The sequence below is a fragment of the Apteryx rowi genome, unplaced genomic scaffold (genome assembly GCF_003343035.1).
Source record: "Apteryx rowi isolate R43461 unplaced genomic scaffold, aptRow1 scaffold_397, whole genome shotgun sequence".
NCBI lineage: Eukaryota > Metazoa > Chordata > Aves > Apterygiformes > Apterygidae > Apteryx > Apteryx rowi.
Window position 1 is genome coordinate 683,699 of NW_020450496.1, and position 26,075 is coordinate 709,773.

Sequence of the window (26,075 nt, forward strand, 5' to 3'; positions counted from 1 at the left end):
TATTTCATCTGTGATTATTAATTTCTTAACCTGCAGTGGATGAGCATAAAGCACCTGCAGCTCAGTACTAATGAACAAGTGAGGAAGTACAAAGGTTGCTACCTAATCAATTTTTCCTCACATTATCTTGAACGGTACCCTACAAGGCATAAATGCACAAACTTGGTTGCACTGAGTTATAATATCTGAAGACAAAATCTCTTCTGTCTAAAAGGAGTGGAAAGATGGATGGCAGAGAAGCGGAAGGAAAAGTCTTGAGTGCTTTATCGACCCAACTGACATCCTGTGAACGGTAAGCAATAAAAATTTATTAAGAATTAGAAAAGTTGTTACGTTTTGCTGCCTTTCCCCCCATATTGCTAATGCCATAGAAAAAGCAAAATTCCCTTAAATGACATATTTAAAAATCTTGCAATTTTATTTGCATATAAAGGCCGCTAGATATAATATCACAATAAATTTAAAGAAACAACTGCTTTTCTAAATTCCATTAACAAGGTGACATAAAACAGAACAAAGCTCCATAGCATTTACAGTGGTAGAACAGAAATAACTATCTGCAACAATATTTTGTGCTAGCAAGATTGCATTTACACACAGTGCAAAATAAGAAAAAGGAAATAAGACAAGAAGAATATTTAAATATAAAGGACAACTAAGCCTTATTTTAGTTAGGCTTGATTGTATCCATTTGACTCTATACATGTCTGAACTACAACAAAGATTTAAATCAGGCTCTTGAAGGCCTTGAGAACTTGGCAAATGTGTCACATCCTTCATAATTTAGATGTGCTGTACAGCATAATTTTGCAGATGCTATACTGGCAATATTAAATTCCTAGCTTAGTTATAATGCACAAAAAATACATATATATATAAATTCATATTTAAAAGGAGTCCGCATTTACATTTTTTTTTTACTGTGTGAAATACCTGCTCTTTGCAGCTTTCATCCCCAGTTTTTAAAGCTAAAATAATTTAAAAAAGAAAAAAAAAGTAGGTATCACATACAGGCTGCGGCTATCTATATCAGTCTTTAACATATAAAAGTAGACAAACAACTAAGAAGTTTATTCTCCCCCTGCTGCATATTACTGTTAATAGGAAGAATTTTCAGTACATGCACACATATCAAGAGGTAAATGGACCCCTAAATCATGTTTGTGCTACTAAAAAAGTCTGATATAAATGGAGAGATGAAAAGCTAACATTTAGACCTAGGGAAAACAAAGACACTTAAAAAACCCCGACAATAACATAAGTTGTGCAAATTTGGGTGTTTTTAAATGCTGCCTATTTTTTAGCTTATAATATAATATTAAAATAAGGTCTCTCACTTATTAAAAGAAAGCTTGGCTGTCCTTCAGAGAACACTATAACAATTTACAATGGCGAGTTTATTGAAAAACAAAATTCATTTTACAAATTCACAATGCTTTATCAATTAAAAATGAATGCTGCATTTCCAAAAAGCACAACCTCTAACTTCTCCCTCTCTTTTGTACCAGCAATTTACAAAAAAAAAAAAAAAAAAAAAACAAACACCCCTCCCCGATCCCCCAAACAAAATGCCCCTACGTAATTTTGAAATAAACATGTAAGAGAATGCAAGTTTTCTAATTAGAAAATGGCAGTTTATAGACCTTCCCAGTTCCAAATGTGCAGTAGTGCTTCAGGATCCTTGAGGGGTTGGAAGGTCAAATATAATTGGCGGATTGGTTGGCTGAAAGCTGACTGTACATGTTGAGGCATTGATGTATGTTGTGTAACCATCTGTCATAATGCCATAACCTGTAGGGAGAAAGTGTCACGCTTACTGTAAAATAAACAAACAATACTGCCCAGGGGCAGCTGCACTGAAAACTTGTTGTGGGATCAATGCATTGGAATAAAATTAAATTAATCCCTTCAAAATGACATACGCTCCTGAAAGCTGCCACAAAGACTTATTTGAAAAAATACAATATACTGTATTTGAACCTAGAATGGATGCTTTTGTTTCATATACCCATTTTTTGCGGGCAGTCCTCTACTGCAACCGGATACAGCAAAAAGAGACAAAATCACACATGTACCTTTCCTAATTACTTAATTAGTGTCTCTTAGTTTGCATGCCTGTAATGTCACTCAGATAATGAAAGACCACTCAGGGCCAGAGATTTAGAAATAACTGCGGTTTTGTCTATAAAGAAAACCTTTTCGGGGAGTTCCAGTGAACTGAACCTTGTTAGCTTTCCCCATACATACTAGCCTTTACATACTAGCCTTATCATCCAATTCCTGATCATGGGGGGGGGGCTGCCAAGATTGTGAAACCTCAGAAACCTATTAGCAGGTTAAAAAAAAAAAAAGTTTCAGTAGCTTGGTTCTTCACTATGGATCATATATCTGACCAAAATTGTAACAGATGACACAGGAACAAAAGGTCAAGTGGCTTGGGGAGCAGCCACAGAGTGAAGGTTCAGCGAATATTTGCTTCATGCTCCTAAATGCTGCTGCAAAGTGTTTCTTTGAAAATTTCTGTCTAATAGCACAAGTACCAGTACAAGTGAACTGATCCAGTAGTGTATGATACAGGTGTGTGTTTATTTCTAAGAAGCTACTCTAGAAAGCCTCCCCATAAAGATGAATCTGGCTAATTTAAAGGGAAGCTATGGCTACGACACCTTGAACTGGCACAAAAATCCAAATGTAGGAATGGACTTAACAGGAAGAAGACAATTAAAGACATTAAGTTCTTTACAAGGGGACCCATGAACATCGTAACTCAGGAAAGGAATCTCCTGCTATAAACACAATAGAGCACTGGAGGTCAATGGGTGACCACAGGGCTTAGGCAGAAAATGGAGGTAAAGTTAAGTAGATGACTGCTTTTCATTACTAAAGGATCTTGGCAACTCTTTGCCAAATAAAAGCAGAAGAATTGAATATTAATCACAGGTCACTATCACAAGCTTTTTCAACATGCCAAGGATTAGACTCTCCAGTAACACCAGGGCATTAATTTCAGGATGCTGAAGACTGTTCTCAACCTAAACATCTGGCCAGCAATTCTCTCATTTGAACTAAGTGAGGGAGTAGCTGTAATGCCATTTCTGCTCTGGCCGCTGCCTTCTCTCCCACTTGCCATCAGGAATAGGATGGGAGAGAAGAGAGGGCTGTTTACTCCAGTAAGTCTGGGCAGGTGGAGCATACCATAGTGCCCCATTAAGTGACTCACAGGTGTTTCTAGGGTGGAAGAAAATGAATGATAATAGAAGTGCAGAAATTACAGAGAAGGCAGAAGCTCTCCTCTCAGAAACATTCCCTCAAGAAGGACAAGGAGATAGGGCTCCAGTTCTGTGCAAAACTTTGCCATTGTTTTCAGCTGACATCCACAGAAAGCTCACAAAGAGGCTAGAAAAGTCTAGGAAGACTTTGGCACCAAATGCTGGGTTTTTTTATTAGAGTTTCATGGAGAAAGAGAACTTCCCATTGCTAACCCACAGGGGAAAAATATTTTTCTTTTAAACCACCATGATACAGTACAGATCACTGCTGTCTGAAAGCTCAGATAAATACAGCTACCCACAGTGTCTATCAGAAAGAATAATCACTTCAGAATTGCTGCACTGTCTGCCTGTATTACTTTATTTATTTAAACTGGCAATTTTGATTTAGATCATCTCACAGTGGAAAAAACCTTGTTGTCATTGTTTTTACTTATCAACTGGGAAGAAAAACTGCATGACCAATATGTGTGTATCACATCCACTGATTTAATGGAATATGGTGTGTGTTCATATGAGCTGGATGAGAATTAATTGCCCCATAAGATAATGCTCTTCAGTAAGAAAGAAATAGCCAAGTGTTTCTCTTAAGTGAACCATTCCTTGGTCATCAGCCTAAATACCTGAACAGGATTTTGAAATTTTTTTTTTTTAGTATTCTTGTAAGAATAATTTTGATTATTCTCTTTCAGTATGTGCTACCATCCTCCTTATGAGATTCAAATATAAACATGGTTGCAACATGGTTCCTCAGTACTTTCTCATAAGATCTTGTATATTAAAATACCTTTCTCTCCCATCAACTTAACACTTTTAAGACTAAAAGTTTTGGCATCCAATGTGCCTACAAAAGCTGTAGCCAATTTGCATGCTTTAGCTGGGGGTCTTGTTGTATTCACTTACTAATATCCAAAGATTAATATTTATACAAAATACTCCATCTTTTCCTGGATGCATTAAAGTACTGCTATTCATGCCATTGTACTTAAGGTTGCATCATTATTTCCATTATAAACTCCTTACTTACAAATCTTTATAATCCAGGCATAAAATTCATTGCATGAAGTCATGAGGGCTTTGGAAAAACCAACAGTACTAGTTGAGAAAGCTGTTTTGTTTTTTGTTTTTTTCTTTTACAAAGTTCTCCAAATCTGTGAGCCTATGGAGAACCTAATTAGAGTCAATGGAGAAACCTCCGGGGGGAAAATATAAAGCACTTAATGTGTAATTTTGAATTCTAGGGTCACAAAGTCTTGCTCTCTCTCTCAGGCAGAACTCCTAGTATTTGTCTCACAGCAACATGAAAGCTGCAAAACTGTATTAAATATTTAAATATATCTAAAATGTATTCAATCTTTCATTCCCTTCCACTACCACAAACTGAGCTTATTGTTTCTGAAGCTTCACATTCTGCCCGACTTGGAACTGACAAGGGGGAAGTATCTGTTCTAAAATGAGACGCTGGAAGCTACCATACACAGTATGAACTGTATTACAGAATGCTTCTAGAAATGTATGCAAAAAGTGAGCTGTGGCAAGCTCTCATCCTGATCTCTGACTCAAGATGCCCCCCTTTCTGCTTTCCCTTATATGCTGAAGGAGGTGAGCTGAGACAGTAAGTTGTCTTCAATTTTTTTTCCCCTAACACCTTTCTTGGCTCCTGCATTTGGAATAATTGGAATAATTTTCAGTTTGGCTTGTATGTGTTGGGAATCTCATCTGTTTCTCTGAGCAAGTTTGTCAAAAATTGAATAGCTTTCAAATAACCTGTACAGAACAACCTTTGCACAGTGAAAGATGTAGGTGGCTAAAAGTAGCACATGTTCCCGAAGCAGTCTGTCTTAATTCTGGCATAAATTTGCAAAGCACTGTGTATGCAATCACTTCCCTCAGTTCCCTCTTTATTTTAGCCCAAAATGCCATTATCAGTTCACATCCTGAACAATGCACCATCGAAACGCACTTTGAAAATAGGCTCAGATCAAACAGGGGAGTAGCATTGCTCCTTACCTTCGTGAATTCCACCAAAGACATGGAGTTTGGGCCTTACTCGCCTCTGCACTGTGTTTAACAGTTCCACACAACCAACTCTCTGCAGCTCCTTTGGGACCCAGTCCCGAAAACCTGAGGGCAAAATGCAATCAATACTCTTAATGTTCTCTATTCAGATAAGGTTTTCATATAGTCTTTCAGGAAGTCATAATTCACTGAAGGTTTATTACATTATCTGTAATTGTAACCTGTCCATTAAAGCACACGATGGCTTTTAAGAAACTTCTCACTGTCACATTGTCTTCTGTAAGATTCCCCCCACACCTTACCTGCATTAATATTTTTCTGTATGTATGTGATTTGTTTTTTTAAATTATAGGCTCAAACTCATCTTCCACCTTGAAACCCCACAATGCTGCTGCTGCTGCAGATTTTTCTTCCCTTTCTCCTGGCTCTTACAGCAGTCCGCTTCCCGAGCAAGCTAGGTGCTTACTCCAGAAACAAAATATATCATGAGGATCAGCTGTTCTATGACCCGATACCTCTGCCACCCCAAAGATTTAAAATACAGTCTTTGAGAGGACCATGGTGTGGGGTTACTTCCGAGTCCTCAGTCACCAACAATAGGCAATACAGCAAAATAGCTCCCAGCAGGCTAGTGCTAATTGACTACCTTTAAAATAAAAGCCACTTAGTTCTACAGATAATACAGAAAAATCCATAAAATTTGACACCAGTTATTACAGAAATCTGTTGTCTGCACTAACGCTGATAAGGATCAGAAGGGCAAGAARAAGAAAAGGAGTATAAGGGAAATCAGGGACCAAATCCACCCGTGAGACTATTCTACTAACTTCAAATTAATTACACCTTATGCCAAGTTCATCCCAGGCAGTTAAAACACTTTGGGACATGAACTTGACTGAATTTTGGAGAGTATAAATAATCCAGTATATAAAGTCACAGCTCTACTTCTGTTAATATTTACATAATTTAAAAAATTTTGTGAATATTATCATGCAGGCTGAGATCCAGTCATCCTGATTTTAGGCACAGTACTAACAGCTCATCTGTGTCTGTAGTTAAAATATGAGTGCAAATCTTTTGAAACTGAACTTCATAATCTCCATCAAAATCAAGACATAAGTACTCTTACTCAATTAAAGCATATATTAGTGTCTGCAGCATCACAGTATTTCTATATGAATCCAAATTTAGAGCAAATGGATTGGCAACCCATTTAAAATAGCATCCATGAAACATTAAATGTTTGTGGGTTTTTCTTTTTATTGGGGAAAATAAACAGATTAGAAGAATGTTACTCTAAGTGCTGGTTTTCAGTATCCAGTGCACTTTGCTGTCAGTGGGTGGTACATCAYTGCTCTGTCGAAGCAGCAAGATGGCACTTCTAGTAAGCTTAGAGAGAACCTGCAGATCATCTTAACGTTCTTTGAATAACATTAACTAAATAACATTTTCTAAGTAGTATTTAAAAAGTTCCTAGTAACTAGGATATAAAAGGAGCAATAAGTATGTTATTGGCCAAAAATTTTCTTCAGTTTCTTTTCTTTTTCCTTTTTTTTTTTCTTTTTAGCTCTGCTTAGATTACTGACTCTTAACTTAGTGTGATACAGTACATAAGCACACATTAATACCTGACTCCACATTCACTGTGAAACTCTATGAGAGCACTGAGCCAGCCTCGTAGCATTTAAATGCTTTTTCATATTGGTACAACACAGTTCTGAAAAATTTTTTTTATATCCACTACCATCTCAAAAGTCAGTGAGGATACCCATATCTACATGTGATGACCCTTTGGATTACAAAAGAATTTACTAAAACCCTGACAAAATCAGTCTATTAACAAGAACAGTAATGCAGGAGGGACTGACAAACGTTCTCATCCTGATAAGCCAGATTTATAAAAGACAGATTCTCTGTTGTTGTAAACCACCTGAATTTCCACTGAAGTTAATAAAGCTATAACAATTTCTACCAACTGAGGATACGGTCCTAGACTGCTTGCCACGTATGTCTTGCAGAAAAGCAGTAAATAATGTGTGATATGGTATTGTGGGGTACAGAATGGGAAAATCAGTAGGAAGTTTCAAATGGTTTAGTGAAAGCTTTAATGACCTTAGACATGCCAAAGCTGAGTACTTCTACCTCTGCCGAATGATCATCTTACTCTCTTTTTTAGACAATCAGAACTTAGTTTTTGCAGAATTAAAATGGGGATCAGTGGAATTACTCATTAATAAGGCAAGCAAAATCTAACTAAATGAAAAACTTCAACTAATTAATGAAAAAACAAGTTATGCATTCATATACTTGCGCTCATCTGTCATTAGTTTGAGTATAGAACAATTATCTGAGGGCATAATTTTATTCCTTCACAAATGTACTATAAGCCAAATAGAATATGTAACAGTATCTTTAAAGAAACTTTTTACAAAGTTGAAAAGGAAACTGTCAAGGGAAAAAAGTAATTACGTATTCTTTAAGATACTAAAACCTTAAAGAAACATACTATGGCAGAGCAAAAATATTTTAGTCAATCTCTGAAAAATCATATAGGATTGGAAACTGTTTGTCAGATGAATATGGTTCTTAAATAAAATGCCAAACTCTAATGGCTGTGGAATCGCATGTTTGATTTTCCCTGGCTTGACTAAAACAGAAAATGTAATTTAAAAACACCTGGAAGCTCAGCAGATCTGCTAAGCCTAATCATCACAGTAGACTTCTTTCAGACAGATCTTTTAATTCATAGTTTTGAGTTAAGGTGCCATTACTATACTCCTAGCATTACTAGTTTTGCTTATTTTGAAAGTAAAATTATCATGCAAAAATCACACACAGTTTTTGCTTCACTTACCAAGGGGAGGTCCATGCGTCATTAGTATATCARTACCTTCAGGGATAAGGTTCCACTTGTCTAGCAAAGACTGACCTCTGGGTAGGTTAAAGCCCCATCCATTAAACCATGGTGTCCTTTGGGGGAAAATAAGATGAACTGTATCAATCTAAACTAAAAATCGCTTCCCTACTTTCATTTTCTGAATTAAACTGGTTCAAATGCATACATACACTAATCTGTATGTCTGAATTCAGATTAGTATCCTGTCCTCTTTATATTTCAAGAGTATTAAGCCCTAGGGCATTTATCCACCACAGAGGAAAGGAAAAGTCAAAATAACCCAGTCTAAATCTAAAGCTTTTTTCAAAGCTTGGGGATGTTCAAACATAAGAACTTGTACCAAAACTGAGAAAGAAAAAAAAAATCCCCATGTTTTTGGAGGCAAGAAACAATTACTTACAGCAGAAAGCATCCAATGGATCACAGTTTGACAGAAAGGCTGTATAATGCTATCATCATGAGCACTGTCTGTACCACAATATTTCACCAAATTCAAGCTTACTTTTTTCAGTAGTTCTAATATCACAGCATTTTCATGAGACTTGGCTTTGAGCCCTTGATCATACAGTGTTTGGCCTCATGGTAATCGCCTCATTTAAAATACCTTAGTATTCCTTAAGGAAAACAGAGATCCTCAGTTCCCTCCATCATAGCARAGCATTGTTCCGAGACACTTGTTTATCCATCAACGCAGGAACATAGGGATGAAGTGTATTTTATAGGAATAATTTTTCTGAGAGGTTTTAGAATCAATGTATAATAGCAAAATTGAGCAGTTTTGATGCAGGTATAATATAACAAAGCCTTTATCAGGTAAGTCTAGAGAGCAACTGTTCCAAAGAGATAATATAATATTTACATCTGTTACTAAGTGTAATAATTTTTATACTTTTCATCCATGCGTTTCCTGTCTGTTCTGTTAGACAACAGAATTAGGCTAGGTTGTTTCATATGCTATGCAGGGTACTCCCTTTCTAGCACTAGTTTTTTGGGGCCTTCCTGCTTAGGGTTCAGGTTACTTCTGCAGTCTTCCAGCTACTGCAGTACTGAAAAGAAAAGGTTTATTTTTACTGCAAGTTAAGGAAAAGCATTCCTATCAAATAAGAGTTAGTTAAGAGCTCTACATCACTTCACTGTGTCATCTGCCTCCTGCACCCTTTAAGTCATGCATACTTTCAGTCCCACATATGCATCTAAGTGAAAATCTCCTGTTGAGAATACATCTCTATTTAATTCTTGKTTTTTTGTAATTACAGTACTTTGTTCACAGGAGACAATAATATGACCAATGAAGAGTTTACCCAGATCTACGTATATTCTGAATTCCTGACAATCAGCAGTATGTGAAAACAAAAGGCTCTATTAATAGGTGCAGTAAGGTCACTGGTGCCTTAGTAACAAATAATAAGCATACCATTCTTCCATGTAGTCCTACAGAACTAACACTACACATACACAAGATCCCGTTCAGCTTAGTAAACGTTCTGATTCTTGGATGAACACTACCAAAACTGAGAGAAATGAAAATTCAGTATTAAACATTTTATCTAAGCTATGGGTTGCTCATAAACATGGCAAAGAAACTTCAGCTCTCAGTGTGGGCTCATTCTGAATCCACTGAAATAATTTTAGAAAAGAAGAACTTATGTTGTAAAATAAGGTCAGTGCACCTCAGAGGAGGTTTGTATGTAACTGCATTAAGACTGAAGCATGTGCCTTAACTTTACCTAAATCACAAGTGTTTTTGCTTTTCTTTAGTTCAGCTTTCTGAAACACAGCTAAATTAGATATCAGCTTTTCCTTTCCTGGGTTTTAACATATCGAGATGATTGTAATTCTCAGGGCTCCAGTTAAAAGTTGAAATATGATTTGGCTAAATATCAGCTGCTTAAAAAAAGCAAACACACACAGCATAGGTTGAACTTTTCACTATCAATTAATGATTCTTTCCCCACTTTCATTTCTCCTGCAGATAATACTGTAGTTATTATACCATAGTTAAACCTGAAATATGAAACCACATCTATGATCTCACAGGAGCTCTTTGGAGACTACAGCCACAAGAAGTCTGGATTTGTCTGCATGTTTTTTATTTTATTTTATTCTTTAGCACTGGGGGAGGAAGGCAAGAATCTGAATTCCAATATATTCTTCATTCTCCAGCTTCAGTAATTAGCTGTGACTAACAGACACCACATGGGAATCCACTTGTGAGAAAACTTTACAAAAAACGTCTCCAATATGCAGCATGTGCACAAAAAAAAACAGTAAAATATTTAATATACTAAATATAGTCACAAGAAATTAATAAATACTGTACATAGGGAAGAAGAGAGGGTGTGAATGAAAGAACACCTGGATTACAGATTTAGATTTCACTCTCTGAAACAGGCATTTAAAACTTGAACCTATAGTACGTATTCAAAGAAACTAYTGCACCCTGGCTAAGCAAACTGACCCATGGCATGCATTGGCCCATGCATTTCTGAGGGGTTTCAGGCCTTGCTAGAAAGCCAACAGGAAACAGAATGTGTCCAGCACAGCGCCAGTAAGAAAAATGGCTTCATGGCACAGATTCAGGTTTAGATGAGATCACAAGAAAGGTCACCCAATGTTTGCACTGTGCTGTGTTGCAGTGCAGGCGAAATGGAATTGACGTAGTGTGAATCCCTGGAGCGGACAGATGAATTGCTGTTTACCCCCAGCAAACTGTAAATGTGTGTAGTAAAGATAGACTGTAGTGTAGGGAGGTAGCATTCTATCAAGGGTCTTTATTACTCATTCTGTATTGGATAGGGATAGTTTATTTCTATTATTGCTTTTTTCTGCATGCATGAGAGTTAGGTATATTCATACTTACCTTTTAAATAATTTAGAGGGGAAAAAAAGGTGCACATAGTTACATGCCCTCTACATCATCTTCCTGGGCTGATTACTTATTAAAAGAAAACACTGCAGATGAAGAAAGAAGTGTCTACAATCAGCTTTTGCTAGACCCACCYATGGTAAATTGCCATCCAGGGCAAAGAATTAGTAAAGGCTACCAAGTCTGACACATTTTTCTTTCCTATAAGTTTTAAGTAAAAAAGTTTAGTTAACTAATGAAAACATTAATAGCATAATTCATTTTTAAATACCTGACAAGAAAAGAAATAAACTGCTGAATAATGCCAGAAGGAAGGCTCAAACCTAAAAAACACAAGGATTGGTAAAAAGAGATTACAAATGATTTTGTCATTCTATGTTCGATGGACCAGAACACTTCCTCATACACCGTGTACAGCACGCCATGGGTCCCACTGACCCTGCAGCTCAGCCAAAGGCCAAGAGTACCTAATTTAGCCCCTGCTAGCCAGAATCACACCGCACATCGCAGCATCTTTCACACGCCATGAAACTGCCATTATAGTTCTTGATCCATGGCTCACCTGACAGCTCAACCCTCCCATGACTGCAAAGCTTCCTTATCATTTAGCAATAGCAGTTATCCTGGCATCAGATGTGTCACAGAGAATATCCCAAACAAAGGCAGACACCTGGCCAATTTTTACTCTCTTCAGTTCTTCATTTCTACCCGGGAATCCCCACAGATTCCTCTCCACCTGGCATTTTGGAGGATGCTTTTTCTGCAATTAAAAGAATGGTTATGCAGTAGGCCACATGTTATCTTCACACCTTGTGCTGCAAGAGACACACACGTCACTTGACATACTACCAAGAAGGAAAAGATCTTAAGCTTCGTGATAAGACTTGCCTCCCTTTGCAGGTGCATTGTAAGATCTGCATGACAAGAAAAACAAATCCATCCGCCTTTAAACACAGAGAGGGCTGACTCCAGCAGGTGATCAGATTTCCCTTTCCCCAAGTAATTTTACAGTGTGTTTTACTATTTTACTATGACATTTTTTTAAGAAAGTGGATTGACAGAGCGTTATTTCATGACACAAACTTCAGAGGACAAAAATCACAAACACTCCTTGGCGTATGCATCTCAGAAGCAACATAGTCACATGGTGAAAGAGAATATACAAGACCGTGGTCAAGTTCATTCAACTGATATGAGAATTTCAACTTCTTCTGGAACTTCAGTATTTTTTTTAAAGATGGTGTCTCCTACCATCTGTTTTCCTTCTCTTTTCTGACAAGTGGTTCATGAATTTAATTACAGTTAAGTTCAGCAACTCAAAAGGTAAATGTATAATGAGACATTCTGAATTCAGGTTTTCCTTTTACTTCCACTAGTCTTAGCCAGGAGTAAATCCAATTATGTCAATGAAGTTACTTCTAAACAAAAGTAGAATAAATACTTTTTCTATTTTTAATCACGTGTATTTATTAATTTTCCAGGCCTTCCGGAAAGCCTCAGTTTTATCTTTAATTCCAACAAGCAAAGTGCACAGGAGGCAAAAGTCTCAGTCTGTTCCCTTCTACAGGACAATAGCAGAGGGAGTGTCTAAAAGGTATTGCAGCAGGAAGCACTTGTGCACAAGTAACAACAATAATGAAATGCTCTATATTTTTGTCGGCATTTAAAGCAAACACAGAAACCTAGATTGCTGGGGAAAGAGACAGTTCTATTAGCAGAACAAAAATGACAGGACACTAAATACGCATTCCTAGAATTGTTCAATTACACGACTAGCCTACAAACATATCCCCAAAGTATCTATTCAAGGTCTACGTGAAAGCTGTAGCAGCGCAGGGGACCTAGCACTGAACAAACTGCAAAGGAAAAAAGTGACCTTTGTGCACAGAAAAGCCTTCAGTATTCCTCCCTCCGCCCCCAGCGTGGCACACCAGTGTTTGCCAAGGCGGGGAAGCACACGCGCCACCACTCGCCAGTCACTCAATGAACAGAGCGTGCCTGGTGGGAATACACAAAAAGTGATTGTAGCACGGGGCGAGGAGAAAGGAGGAGAGTGTGTGTAGTCATGAAAACAAAAGGTTGAGTAGGGCAAGTGTAGGATGTATTAAGTAAGCACATTTTACAGGATAAAAGCTCTATAAAGGCTCTGAAACTTGCTTTCAGCTCTACAAAAGCAATTTTGATTAAGCTCTTTCTTATAGTGAATATTCAAATACTAGCTTATAATGTAACAAGAACAACAAAAACTTAAAGCCTAAATATATTTCCTAAATGTGCTTGTTATAGGTAATCCTGTGATATCAGTAAAGGACACGATCAGGTGGTTCTAGCCCTATTTCATGTCCACTAGCATTTAGCTGCTTGCTGTGCCTCAGTGTCCCATTTGGGAAGTGAGGATAATAATACACAACCTACAGCAGCCTCATGGGGTGCAGTTCCTTGGGGTTTTGCTTTTACCTTGCATCTTTAAACAACCGAAGCTCTCAAGGGGAAGCTGTTATGCAATGTGGGTGATGAGCACTGTGACTGTTTTAGCCATGTTACTTGTCTGTATCTCCTCAATACTGAAGTATATAGAATCCAGGCACATGTGCAAGTCTCTAAAACATAGTTCTGCTGTTTGTATAATGTTACAAAAAGCTGAAGCCTGAACAGCTGGTAATTTTTTTTGCGGGTATTAGCTGTCTCTTTCAACTTGCGTACTACAATCTCTAAACATTTGTGTTTTGTCTAAATAAAAAAAACATTTAAGAAATCTAACCCACACACATCCACTATGTTTGGAAGGAAAGACTCCACACAGTACCTTTTCTCTACAAAGCAGTCCTCCACAGTGAAAAGTTGCAGCAAGCCCTGCATCACCATTTAGCTGGTGTGAGCTGGTGTACTCCTTGCAGCAAGCTGGTCTAGATTTCTACCTTGGATGAGTATGAACAAGTAAGTGGAGGTTCTAGCTCGGACTCCTTTCAGACAGAGATCTGCGCTCGACTTCTGAGAGGTAACAAAGAAATAGCTAGGTCCTCAACTGCTGCAATTCAGCAAATTCCACCAATCTGCTGATCTGCACCAGATTATCTCCTAAAACAGCAGCAGATACAGGAGTAAGGGCAGCCTTAGCCCTCTGTATGATTGGAAAACTGTATGTGGTAAGAATTCCCTTCTGCAGCTTGCAGTTTTTCCATCTCTTACTCTCTGCACATCTCTGACTTTGCTGCCTCCAGGTTGCCCCAACTTTTATTGACAGGTGATTGAGTTCTATTCCTATATCTGCAGCCTCCTAATTCTGTGGATATAGACATATTTGGCCTCTCAAATGATCCACTCTTCTATGTTAAGAACAGCTAGTGATGCATTTCACAGGAGGAGCACAAAACATCTGCTCCGTTCACATGTTCTGTGTTAACAATACCAGAGTACAACAAAAAGTATTGAAGATCACAACRTGTCTTCTTCAGAAGAATGTCTTCTGTGATGAAGATGTGTTTAAAAACAAAAAAGGAAGAAGCTGTGGAAGGAACACATGACAACATGCCAGGGTTTAAGACATTTAAAGTCAAAGGAGCAGACAGGAGATTAAGATGCCAGAAGTCACATGGAGAATCACAAGATATGGAGAAGGTAGAGATAAAGTGCCCCTGAGGACAGGAGGAAAGAACATGGAAAGCCACAGAGGAGACAACTCTAGGAAGCAAGCAGCTACTGGAAAGTGGAGGAAAGGAGTAGATGAATTTTTCAAGTTTGTGACTCAGAAAACCTTTGGTTAAGGTGAAGTGCTCATCATAGAAGAAATTTTCCCCAAATCCTCTGAGGTCTTCCAATCCCTGACTGTACTGTGATTATTTTATTTAGGGCTTTACTTCATGAGATCTGGGAGATACTTCAATATCTCCAAATTACAAGGATAATTCAAACTTGAATCAAGGGCTAATTTCATTCTACTTCTTTTCCCTGCACTGTGACAGCAGCGCAGATGTACAAGCACTGGGCCTGACCAATTCACAGAACCACTTCTGGTTCCAAAGTGGGCACAGAGATGCTGCAGTATTGAAGAGAGCTGCAGTTTCTCAAAGTTTTATAGTAGAATTTTGTGACCTTTGCAGAAACAAAGAGGAAGGGACTCACTGACCCAGAAACTCACCACAATATAAGACGAATGGGGACAGGCCAGCAGGAGGAGGAAAGAAAAAACAGCAGCTGGCTGAAAACTTGCTTCAGATTTGCACAGTAAATGTGCACACTACAGGGTGATGGGTTGGATGCCCAGTTTCTTCCAGTAAACATGATCATATTACACTACTTGTAATACATCTTAAATTAATTTTCTACATGCCTCTTATCATCCATGCAAGAAATATAAATTGACAGAGCTTCCATCCCAGGTAGATCTGCAAGAGAATTTTATTAGTAGCTCTGTTTCTGCAGAGACGACACAAATGAAGGTAAAGCAAAAGCAGGGAAGTAACCCCCTCATACACACACACTTGTGCATGTTTTGGATCCACTAGAAGCCTGGAGATGCAAAGGTGGGGGGAGAGAGAAAAAAAGATAACATGTAAAAAAGCAAAACCTGCACAGAGGTAAACTGCACCTAGTAGCTTCTGTTGAATTTTATGAAGAAAAAAAAAAAGTTGCATTCAAAAAAATAATAATTAAAGTTGGTTGTCTTTAAAACTAACTACATTCAGTGAATTATGAAAGAAATGTTGCCAAATACAAGCTGGCATAACAAATAAAACTCCACTCAGAATAAAAGAAGCTATGCCTGCCTGCCCTACTGGTGAATTTGGCTCTTGTTCCTAAGAAGCAGCCTCTAGAAATATGTTTTTGAATGCTGCTTAAAACAGAATTCTTCAGCATCACTAGAGAGAGACTGTAGTTCCTCTGAAATGCTGTATTAGTCATAAAACAACAGGGTTGCTTAAGCAACGGTAAATGCTTAAGTCACAAACTAGAAGAATTCCAGAAATATACTTCTATGCAGTGTTTCAGCACCTTTACATAACTTTACATCCGCACCATGTGCCACGGCTAACATACGTACCTCAATGCTGAATCTTTCCCCAGAGAGCTGGTTTTGGCTGGGACTCCTCCGATCCCCTGAGCCAATGTAAGAACTCACTGCTGCCCAGAGAGGTGCCACTTCCTTCCCACCCCAGCTCCTGCAGTCACCTGCCATGTCCTTATACTAGCTCCAGGTCGTGCAGGCCCTTTCATGGGCTGATTTGCAGAAAACGCAGGAGGAAAAAAAAAAAAAGTTTTCTTCCCCCCCTCCCCCCTTTTTTAAACTTATACTGTCTCCTGAAAGGGTCAGATGAGCTCCAAAGAGAAGAGGGAGGCACCGCAGCCAGCTGGCAGGAGAAGGGGCACAAGGAAAAGCAAGACCTTCAGCAGCAGCAGCTCAGCTGCTCCAGGAAAAGGCAGCGTCCGGGGAGGCTTCACGGCCAGCAGAGCCCCCCAGCACACTGTCGTCCAAAGCAGCAGGCCAGGCCCTGTCTCCTCATCACCCTCATATGTTCCTGTTGTTTCCCTCGTGTGTTTCTGACTGGGGAACCCATTCAGCTCACTAAACTGGAAGAAAACTAACCCAGAAGAAAAAAGAAAAAAGGGTGAGCACTTTTCTGCTGTCGAGCAGGTTGGTTGGGTGAGCAAGTGTGCAGAAGGGGAGGGATGGCTGAAGCTGTGCAGCAGAGAGAAGGCAATACCACTTGTGGTGACAACAAACCAGCAGCTGGGCTCCCCCATCTTGGCAAAGCTCAGCCTGAGGTTTTAATCCTTCAGTCGTTTCATGCATTTAAGCTGACTTCAACAGAAGTTCCAGGGGACAAGAAGTCTTACAGGATCATGCATGACTTTATGAATAAAATTAACTCCAGTGCAGAAGACTTAATTTCTTCTGAAGAGCCCTGTCAAGACAAGTTTTTGGAAGACAAATTAGTCCAGGAAATTGTAAACGCTGTGGGGCACTGGATGGTAAACACAGACAAATGGAAGGAGATGCAGAGAGGTGAGATTTCTGGGGATCACAGTATAAAGGTCAGTTACTGGTGCCTTAGAAATGAAGGAAGAATATATTTAAAAAGTAATAGAAGATAAGATCTGGGGCAACATACTGGCTGAATGTAATGGAGGAAAGGAACTGGATGTTAAAGATTTTTTCCAGCAACCAGGATCAGCCTCCTCAGAGGGAGAAATCTGAATCAAGCATGGAAATGTTCATCTCAGCTACAGATTTAGTGGTTGAGCATCCAACATAAAGGATATATCCAAATATTTACTGCAAGTGTAGGTACTTTTATTATCCATGTGTATGTATAATCCTTTGGGTAATATTCTGCTAAGCTTTTTCCAGAATGACAGTTAGTAGCAATTATTTTCATTGATCAAAAGTTTGTTGTACAAAAGAATATTTCCTTTTGATGTGGTTTGAATACACCACTTTTCCATTTCATTGAATGCTTCTTTATTACAAGATTAGTGAAGTTCCCAACCAGATCAGAGTCAGTGTACTGTCCACATGAGGTATTTGTATGGGAACTCGGAGATCTCTGCAACTCAGAAAGGCCAGGGTTAATGGATTCTTTACTGTGCAATACAACTCTGAGGTTTACCCAAAGTTTACTGAGAGCCAGCTAATTCTTTTTCAGAGCATAAACCATCAATATAGCTGAAGACTATGCTTACTGTTCAAGCATACACAGACCTGGAATTTAGTACAAACTGCTGACCACCATCAACTTTAGGAAGTCCAAATTGATCTATTTGAATTTGGACTAAAAAATGAGGGAGAACAACCAGTGATATGAGATGATGTCACCACTTTTATAAGCCATGGTGCAAAACTCAGGCTTGGATGCTGGAGGGAAAAGGTAATAACTGGGGTACCTGAAAAAAAAACAGCTTTTCTCACTCTACTGTTCTCTGAAGTTGACTCTTTGAAAAAGAAACAGACTTGCCATTTTATGCTTACAGGAATAACTATTAGATACCACATCTATACTATGTTTTGGACCACTTTAGAAATGAAATCCCTCACCAATATTTTTGATCTTTCACAGTTAAACTATGGTAAGTAGACACCTACAAAGGATTCAGCAAAATTAATCCGAGTTATAAAGCTCTTCAAACAACGGAGTTAGGCTGGAGCTAAATTTAACTCATTTTTGCATTTGCCTTAGAGGCATGGAACACACTTCCTTGTTGTGGATGTAGAGTCAAGGAAAAAAGATTCTGGTCAAAGTCTCCTGAAGTTCTGGATGTCTGGGTTGCCCTTGCTTTTCCTGACATGATTTCCAGAGAGACTTAGCTACTTAATCTGCTTAGTTGTTTTTGAAAATTAATTAAGAAAAACACTAAGCACATACCTGCATCACACAAACTCAAAGTCTTTCAAGAACTCTTCAAGTACCTTATAAATAATAATGACTTAAGCCTCAGAATATTCTAGGTGGAACACTTCTTTACAGAGGAACTGTAAATCTAGGTTGAATGCAGCAAGAATAAAGATGCCAGAATATGCTCCTAAATGACTTTAAAGTGAATCAGGTGGGAGACAGAATGCACCCCTCTCCCCAATTTTCACTATTAGTCTTTAGCAGTAAGTCTATTATCCTTATCCACTCCAATGATTTAAAATGCGATACTGAGATTGCCTATTGCCAGATGGTGCTGTTTATCTATAAATATCATCACTTTCCCCCCCTCCAAAATGCCACTTAGCATTCTTCAAAAAGAAACTGAAACTTTCCAGAATGCCTGGTAGGAAAACCAATGCCTACATTAATTAGTCTTTGATGCACATATAACGCATAGTATTTCACTGTAGAAACTCGTAACAAAATCTTCCAAACCTTTACAGAAAAGAATTTAAACTGTTAGTTATCACTAGGCACCAGATGCTACCAGTATTTTTGTTTGTTCGAAGTCTGCACTACCTTCTCTTTCAGCTTATTCTTTAAGGTGGATGTAAAGTTGCTTACCCTCTCTAAGCACATGAAAAYGGCCAAAACAACCAGGAAGTTTCCAGTATCACAACACAAGTTTATTTGGCATTTAGGTACTGCCCAAAATAACATTGCTGGTCTTTAAGMAATAATACTGGATCTTAAGCAATAATACTGGATCTTAAATACAAGTGCTAGGAAATGTCATCTACTTAAAAAAAACTATGCAGATTTCCTTCATCTTATTCATTTGCTGCACTGAAATTTAACATCTGACCTATTCTTTATGGAAAACTGCCATCCTACTTGGGATTCTGCAGGAAGCAAAAGTCAGCAACTCCTGGCTCATCTTCRTCCAAGAACACTGCTACCTAATTTGTCAAATTGTGTCAACAGAAAAAACTACAAAAAAAGTCATCTGGGGAAAGGAGTGGTTATGGATCTCTGCACACGTATCTTATCTGCTCTCAACTCAGGGAACCTCCTGAAACTTGTAAGCAAGCAAAGTATGCACATTAACAAATCTTGTACCTGAAATTCTATACTTATAATATGTATTTTACATATATATATATATACACATATATACATATATATAAAAGTATATAYCTCCTGTTGCTCTTAGTCCAACAAATTACTTGAAGAAATGGCACAGTGCACTCCCAAAACAATGAAAACTGCAACTCCTGTAACCACTCAAGCATGAGCCTAGTAATATAAGCTAACACGTTCAGGTTATTACCTGGAGGAGCTGTCTTATGTATGAGCCAATTTAGCAAGTCAATTAAAGTAATGCAATTAGCTGATCAACAGATGAACACGAAAGAAAAAAAATATGACAAAGAGGCTGAGAAAAAACATATGAGGATCATAAAAGAAGCAGGAGCTGCTGAAAAGTCTGTGCAGAACATTCAGCACCACAGAGGTAAGCGGAGCATTATTTTAATTGAAAAGGATCTGGTTAAGCATGGGTCACTCACTTTTGTTGGCTTCAAGATCATTAAACAAGGAGCTTAGATTGCACGTGGATGAATTTACACAACATTTAATTTTAAGCTCACCCACCTTCATGATGTCCCTTCCAAGAGGTCTTTGGGAGATGCACATTACCACAGAATGAACAAGTTGATTTGATTTCTCTGGCTAACATAAGAACTTAAATTAGAAAGCAACGTAGTAAAATTTTTAGCTCAAGATCAGTGACTCCACTGGACAAAATGCTATTCATGCTCTATACTGTTCTCACCTTGACTGTGAGAGGAATTTGATCCCCATCTCTCCAAGGCAACATGTAATTCTCTTCAAAAGAGTGTTAATGGCCCTTAATTAAGCGCAAGCAAGAAGCAGAAAAAAAGGGAGGTAGGGAAGATCTCTTTCTCATCAACAACCAAATCAAAACTCCAGATGTTATTAAATGCCTCATAGTTGCTTCCTAGCTGGATTATATTGTAATCCAGTTTGTCTGGATCTGTTTCCAAAACGCCTGTTCATGTGACTGACCAAACTGCTTCTTCCGGAATGGCCACAGTCAGGGCACAGTGCTGTGGCTTGTGGGTCGGCGTCCTCACACCTCCGCGCTGCTGTATTCACAACTACATCAGGGAAGCCAGTTAGTTAAGCTAGTAATTTTTCATTTATAGCACCAACTTACCCTCACTTCAGTGGATGGGAGAAAGATCAAACCCTGAAACTTGGATATTTGTTTCTCTGGATCATATACACTCATATCTTGAGGCAATACCTTTCCTAAGAAAAGCTGTGAGCTCATATTCCAAGTTTCCACCTGAAGTAAATTTTTACTGATTTGTTACAAGCCTATGAACTGGTGGTTTATAACAGAAAGGCAGACTGACATTTAAACAGAGTGGCACTAGAATAATGGCTTTACATTAGTATTTTATGGGAGGCTGAATAACCACAGAGTTAACATACTGTATTTTCTGTCAATAAAAAAATCTGTTGAAAACAAAAGGTCATTTCATTTGATAATGTAAACGAATTAGATTTGTATTGTACGGTCAAGACAGTAAAGGAAAGATTAATTCTTAAGAGGAGAAGTCAATATATCAGGATGGCTAGGATTGTTTTGTTTTTAATTCTTTAACCATGTTGTAAAGCCTGCAGTTCATAACCCACAGTCATATATTGCTGTACACTGTAGATTTTAATACAGGCCCCAGACTTCAGTCCGATCTGATAAAAATCTGAAGCTTACAGTAGGCCATTATATGGGCAAACTATTCATTTTATATTCACCTCCTTGTCGTGTCAGTGCAGAGGTCACCTGAAGAGGGGGCCTAATTAATCAAACTGTCAGAGCCAATGAGGAGGAGCATGTTAATAGGACTTTTATTTCACCCAGGAAAGCAGCAGTCTGACAGCAACCAGAAAATATGGCCTTGGTGTTGCTGTTTATTAGCAATGCTGAGACCAGTAGTAATAGGTGCCAAGCAGCTTATGTTTGATAAAGTGCTGAATGTCAAGAACCTGCACCAACCAGAAATTAGACTGACAAGAGGCAAGATCCTCAGCATATTGATAGCCGGTGAAGAGGAGATATGGTCTGGATGTGATCACAAAACTAGAAGCTGCACAGGCCACATTCATATTTCTACAGAAGTGAAGCAACAAAAAGAAAAAAAGAAACAGCCCGCGTGGCTATTTTTCTGCACTTAAGGGTGAGTCTTTTCAATATTTAACTACTATGTGGCATATATACGCAAACACAGCCACAGTGGCAGAGGAAATACCTAAATTTGGTGCAGCACTGCAGAACCTAAAGGATTGCCTTCACGGGATCCCATGGAGGTATAAGGCCATTTCAACAGTGTGAGCCCTGAAGATCTCTGTTATCCTGTAACTGGCAGGATTTTGAAGAGTTATAGACTAGTTTAACACTTAACACTAACTGAATCCAGATCAATGCAGAGGCTGCACCAGCTCAAGGAAGCATATCATAGGTAGCAGTTAGGGCTTGCCCGTGTTAGACTGGGCTTTCAGTGAGTTAGATCCTGATAATGCTAAAATAAACATGATGAAGATCTAATTTCTTATCCAAAGCCATTCTGCCAAATAGATGCTCTTAACACAAACTGCATGCCCATAGTAAAGAATACATGCATATCTAAAAGGGAGTGAGTGGGAGACACAAAACATGCTCACAGCTTTTGAAGGGCACCGGACTCATTTTAGCAGCAGCCATGACATTTGCTGTGTGGGTGATATATGTAAAATTTAAAATCAATTATTTTAGTAATGCACCCTTACATGATTCCTCAATCTGCAGTGTATTTTATACTTCAGGCCATAGTAGTTTTTATAATTAACTGCTTTCTGAAGTCATTTTAATTAATTTTTTTTTCAACAAGACCATTATTTCCAAATGAAGAGACAGCTAACATTAAATAGCCTCTAAACAGAAAGCTGCAAGAATCTACTCTTGTGTAGGCTAAAGCACTCAGAATCACACCCCTACTAATACCCTCTAGAAAGGTTTAAGCAGAGAATGGAGCAGTGGAAAAGAAATGCACTGCCAAAGGTGAACCTCAAACCCTCCCGGGACATAAACGTTTGGGAACGATTGGGAAAAGGAGCTAGCTAAGTTTAAATCTTTCTTGGTGGAAGAGGAAGGCTGTTGTGTTTATGGCTGCTACCATGGATCCAAATATCCTCATCCTGAATTATCTTGGCTTTTTTCCCTGAGAATACTCTATTGTCTGGATCTTCCTCTTAAAGCCAGCAATACTAAAATTGGAATCAAACGCTGCAGAAGTGAATTCTGCGGCCTCTAGCTCTTGTGCGTCAGCCTCCGAGGCAGCTGCACTCAATCCTTGAGCTCTCATGAGTCTGTCGCAAAGGCCCAAGCTCATGCCCAGCACGGCAATGCCTGCTGTGACGTGGACAGCTGTCCCTTGTGAGCGGACTAACACAATTCCCTCAACAAAGACCAGAGAGACATTAGCAGCAAGAAGTTTATTTGTTACTGATCTTGCCTGGAGTTTAGATGGCTTAGCTCTAAGGTGTAGTAGAACAATATTTTCTCTGGTGGCAAAACCATTTCAAAAACTTCCTGCTTCTCTCCTGAGCCCTCCTTGCTGCTCTGCGCCAGCAGCACTGCTCCCTCCTGTTGCACTGATGGGATTGATTTGGGGACTAGGGCCACTGACATAATCCAGGTTAAAAAAAATGGAAGATCTTTTCAGTTACTTGGTTTACAGCACAAAAAGCTGCCACAGCACAAATGAAGGACTGGACAGTTGTGGCACAGGGCACAGAACTGGGTGTTCAGGGCAGGAACTCCTTCTTTGATGGCAAAGCACATCTAAAACTTTATCATCAAACTCCAGCCTTAAAGACAACAATTCATCCCTATAATTATTAAAGACGCTCTCCCTTCCTAATCTTCTGCTGTTGACAGTGTCTTTTGGAATTGTTAAAATTACATTTATTTCCCCTTGCAGTTTCRTATGTCCTAACTTAACTAACATAAGGCATGCTCCCTGTACTTCACAGAAAACACGTCCAACTGAAAATGAAGAGAGAAAGCTGTGTCAATGTAGTTTTCTTAAAAACATTAAAATCAGTTCTCTATTAGAATGTAAAGTAGCACAAAAATTTGGAATTACATTAACTGCGTATCCTTTTTAAAAGTACTGAAGAGGGTTTTTTTCTGCCATTAATAGCTTGCTTTTGTTACTTGGCCATTAGTACTTTATTAGTATTAGTATTTTATTACCTAACCAGTAGTATTACTTTTGGGGGTCCCCCCTGCTTTTCTGTAATGTCATCCCTTCATTTACTACCGTTGTCTAGTCTGAGTGTGACCAAGCAACAGGTTATTCAAAGGCTTTGTAAAAAATGCATTTTTCAGATTGCCTGCCTAACTTCACAGAGATATTGCTGTTATTTTGAAACAAAAGAAAATCTGCACGTTAATCCCAATGACATTGCTATAGGAACCTTATTTACAGTACGATAAAAAAAAAGTTCCTTTCTTACAGCCTCATTTAACTAGTAGGACATTTTTACAATGGGTTTACTGACATACTATGATAAATGTCTGTGTAACATCCTTCAACAATAGCCACGACTGTAGCCCTAACCACAGTGTGTATAAACACTGCATCAGTTTTAACAATGTGCTGTCCTGAATAGTAGGAAGTGAAGTAACACTGAACACATTTTTACTAACCCCCACATCTCCAAACCTGCTTTTTGTGTTAGGTTTTTTTCTGTTGGTCTCCGTTTTGTTTTGGGCAGTTGTCTTGTCTTCTCAGTGGGAAAAGAAACATTCCCCTCAATATTGTGAGAATCAAAAAGTTAAACTTTGTAAATGTTACAGGATCCCTTTGAAATTCTGACCTAGGCAGAAAGGTTTCCTGAAATTTGATTCTTTAAAGATAAAAGGGTTGGCAGGAGGATGAAAGCAGCCCTACCCTTTTTTCCATGTCAGAGAAATGAATGGAACGGCTTATGAATACACGTAACTCACCCATTCAGGAGCCATGCTGGTGCCTATTTGTCCTGAAATATCAGTGTTAGGTTACTGTTCAAATCAAAATAACCGTTAGCTAGCGTGAACTTGATCCTCAAGAACAATGAGGGCCAGACCATGGTTTTTAGAGAGGCTTAATGAACTTTTCAAACTTCAAGGTAATGCAAGGAATTAAAAGACACTTTTATGGGGAGTGTGCTTTCAAAACACCAGGCACCTTTACAAACTGTTACCCGTTATAACCTCCTTTAGCAAGAGATCAGGAACACCAAAATTATACTACAAACTAAAGTTTAGCAGGCTCAACTGCCTTCTTGTTCATGGCTGGCCTCTGATTTAATTTCACATAAAATGATATTGCAAAGCTAGACGTGGTAAAGCTACAGTATTTACACTGGAGACCAGGGTCTGACATTCTGTCTAAATGAAATTTTCCAGTTGTCCCAAACACTTTTTATCTTGTTTCCATGCTAGCAGTTTGAAATGTCACTACATATTGCCACAATGACAGATGAGCAAAAGCACAAGAGAGCAATATAGCTGGTTTCTCCATTGAACTATGCCTGGCAAATGTGAAAATTTACTTTTGCCCCAGCTCCTGCTCCACACCCAGATAATGTTAATGGTAACAGAGATAAGGTCTAAAATGTGACTTCATAGAGAATGAATTATAGATCAGTGGTTAAGAAAACTTTGTGGGTGCGTGCTTGCACATATTCACGTGCATGTGCACACACACGCATACATACATAATTTTAAAAAGCATCACTAAGGGCCACAAGCTGCAAGTACTTTTTACTGTACTATCATGGCTTATCTCACTAAGGTTAATGTGAGACTTACTGCAATAAAATCCTGTACTACAGAGGATTGAGGCATGTGGCCAGAATACGTATTTTATGTGGATTAATAGACTGAGGCTTGGATGGTATTGATGAGAAAATAAAGAGACCTTCCTTCAGGAGTCTTCTGCCTAAGGAATGAATGCATCCCACTCGCTGGGATTTCCGAACCTACAGACTTCCCTTTCAGGGATGGTAGGGTAAGACCCATGGTGATGTTAGCGCGACAGACTCAGGGGAATCAGTGAGTTGTTCTAAGGAGGACTTCAAGATCAATTTTTGAACTTGGATTTCGCATTTCCAAACCTCTTTTCCATGTCATAGTGAAAGAATCCTCTGTTGCCTTTAAAAAAGCAATGTCTGTATAGGTTTGTACATATCATAGAGCTAGTAACTGCTAGAAGAAAAACAGATGTGTTAATTTTACCAATTAATACCTAAATACTGGTTAATCTCTCCCTCCCATTTGGGGAGCTGCTCTCCCTCTGAATAACACTCCAGTTTACTACAGTGACATAGGGAGGCTTGCTATTTACAGCAATGACTTTTTTTGAGTGATGCTAACAAAAGAAGCAGTGAACATTTGTATGCAGCAGCCTCCATCTAGAAACATGCAGCACCTGTATCAATATGTGTGAAATGGTGGTCTCCTTGAAGTCAAGTTCAAGATTTCACCCATGATGTATTTTTCAGTAAGTCATCTCTCACTGTTCTGCTCTTTTATACTGCTTCCCTTCTGAGAGCACAGA

The 26,075-nt window shown here is 38.6% G+C and overlaps 1 protein-coding gene across 2 annotated transcripts in view; it reads right to left on the reverse strand.

Moving 5' to 3' along the window:
- Nucleotides 1-345: 345 nt before the first annotated feature.
- MPPED2 (metallophosphoesterase domain containing 2) overlaps nt 346-26,075 on the reverse strand; it is a 107,071-nt gene continuing 81,341 nt past the window's right edge. Inside the window, exons 4-7 of one of the 2 annotated variants that reach the window (XM_026074717.1) lie at nt 8,143-8,258; nt 5,280-5,393; nt 1,644-1,791; nt 346-968 (exon numbers count right to left, since the gene is read on the reverse strand). In XM_026074717.1, the coding sequence (XP_025930502.1) occupies nt 1,673-1,791; nt 5,280-5,393; nt 8,143-8,258 (349 nt within the window). In that variant the 3' untranslated portion in view covers nt 346-968; nt 1,644-1,672. Of the gene's footprint in view, nt 969-1,539; nt 1,792-5,279; nt 5,394-8,142; nt 8,259-26,075 lie in introns of those variants that run through there. The other variant, XM_026074716.1, reaches the window with a different exon arrangement.